The 2381-nt window shown below is 38.6% G+C and overlaps 1 protein-coding gene across 1 annotated transcript; it reads right to left on the minus strand.

Moving 5' to 3' along the window:
• Positions 1 to 1526: 1526 nt before the first annotated feature.
• Positions 1527 to 1885, minus strand: LOC110112401 (the record flags this gene model as incomplete). Its single annotated transcript, XM_020844615.1, has 1 exon — positions 1527 to 1885. A coding segment is annotated over exon 1 (359 nt), but the record flags the coding sequence as incomplete, so codon positions are not given.
• Between the last annotated feature and the right edge of the window lie 496 nt (positions 1886 to 2381).

Raw genomic sequence — 2381 nt, forward strand, 5'->3', positions numbered from 1 at the left:
GTCCAAGACCTCCTTCCCTTTCCTAGAACCTGAAAACCACGTAGAAAATAAGGATGGGCTAACAGCTCAGCAAGACATCAATCACCAATCAAAATCATCAGAAACTCACATCAGAAAAGTATCCGTATAGAAATCGAACAATCGTACAAAAATCATATAACAGACAGTATAGATAATAGCTCAAACAGAAATCAAACATCGGATACGTAAGACTGAAGTCAAATCGGAGTTCAGAACAGATATCAAAAAGCTTTCAAATCACAGAGTAGACAGAATCGTACAGAATAATCAGAATAACTCACAGAGCAGATTCAGATATCAGATTTCAGATGTCCCTGACACAAACAGAATCTCGATAGATTCTGGCCCCTTATACCTCCCTTCCCTGACACAGACAGAATCTCAACGAATTCTGACCCCTTATGTCTCCCGTTGTGCTTATAGCACCAGAACAGAACAGATATCAGAGGTTCCAGAACATTTTCAGATTTCAGAGCTCATTTCAGATTTCAGAATTCCCTGACCCAGACAACGGAATCACATAGGATTCCGGCCCCTTATAACTCCCTTCTGATAGCACAAACACATCAAATATTCAAATCATCTTATTTTAGAAAATTCAGAAATCGTACGAAAATTCAGCTGCATAATGGCAGTGTACGGAATTTATACAAAATTCATAGATCCAGAAATTTACCAAATTATGACAGAACATTCACAACAACATTATAAGACTTTCATTGTACTGACAAAATATTTTTCAACATCTTGATAATTTGCAGTTTAATTAAAACACCGCAAAATTCAAAATGTCTGGTACAAATCTTACAGAAAATACTCAAAACGTGAATAATTATCATCTCAGAGATATACCAAAAGTTACGCGATAAAACCTTTGTCAGAATAAAATAATACCAGAAATTCGCTAACGAAAATAAAATCCGGAACATAAAATGCGTCAAAAATCTCATTTCTGAAAATTGAAAAAGGCGGAATGTGCCTTACCTCGAGTCGGTCAACTTCTCTAACTACCATAACGGACGAAAACAGACCGGAGTCGCTCAAAAATCCTCTTTTCCTTCTTTTCCTTCGTTTTTCTCTCTCCTGGACGTCCTTTCTTTTCCAAAAATATATCATTTCCTTATATATCAAGACTGATCATACCGGACGATCATAACTTCGTCCCGGACGATCTATGCTCTGGACGAATTTCGTCCAGACGAAATTATTTATCGTCACGGACGACTTGGGCTCTGGACAAATTTCGTCCAGACAAAATTAATTATCGTCCCGTACGATCTGCTCTCGGTAAGAATTTCGTCCAGACGATCCTATTTTCGTCCAGACAAACTATACAGCCAGAACTATTTTCCTGCACAACTTGTACCGATCGTCCCGGATGATCGAACTTCGTCCGGACGAACCTGGGAGCAAAATGGTCTTTACAATCTCCCCAACTTCAGAAAAATGTCGTCCTCAACATTGCCAAACCAAAACTCAGTTAGAAAAGATACGGATATGCTTGCCTCATGTCTGATTCCTTCTCCCACGTTGCTTCTCGTGCTGTTCGGTGCTTCCACTGAACTTTATCCATAGGAATTTGTTTACTTCTTAACTTACGAACATCATAAGCTAAAATCAATTCAGGTTCTTCTTCATACCTCAGATTCTCCTGAATCTCCACTTCATCAGCAGACAATTTCTTTCCAGAATCAGATATCCACTTTCTCAAAGTAGATACGTAAAAAATATTGTGCACATCAGACATCTGCTTAGATAGTAACAGTCTGTAAGCAGACTTCCCAATCCTTTCAAGAATTTCAAACGGTCCAACATACCTTGGACTAAGCTTGCTCACCATTCCAAATCTGTTGACTCCTTTCATCGGACTGACTTTGACATACACAAAGTCACCAACTTAAAATTCCACAAACCTGTGCTTCTGATTGTAATACTTATGTTATCGGTCTTATGCAGCTTTCAATCCTTCCTTAATCAGATTGATTTTCTTAACAGTTTCATCCATAAATGTAGCACCCATTTCTTGTCTATCTCCTACCTCAGTCAGAGTCAAAGGAGTTCTATACTTCCGGCCATACAAAACTTTATAAGGGGACATACCAATACTGGACTGAAAACTATTATTATAAGCAAATTCGATCAAAAGAATATGATCTTCCCAGCTTCCTCCAAATTCCAAAACACATAATCTCAGAAGATCTTCCAGTACCTGGATAGTTCTCTCAGATTGTCCATCAGTCTGCGGATGAAAAGCAGTACTGAAATGTAACTTCGTACCCAATCATTGCTGAATACTCTTCCAAAGTCTGGAAGTAAACCGTCTGTCTTGATCAGACACAATCACTTTTGGCACACCGTGC

Source organism: Dendrobium catenatum, unplaced genomic scaffold (assembly GCF_001605985.2).
Source record: "Dendrobium catenatum unplaced genomic scaffold, ASM160598v2 original_scaffold_282453, whole genome shotgun sequence".
Lineage (NCBI taxonomy): Eukaryota > Viridiplantae > Streptophyta > Magnoliopsida > Asparagales > Orchidaceae > Dendrobium > Dendrobium catenatum.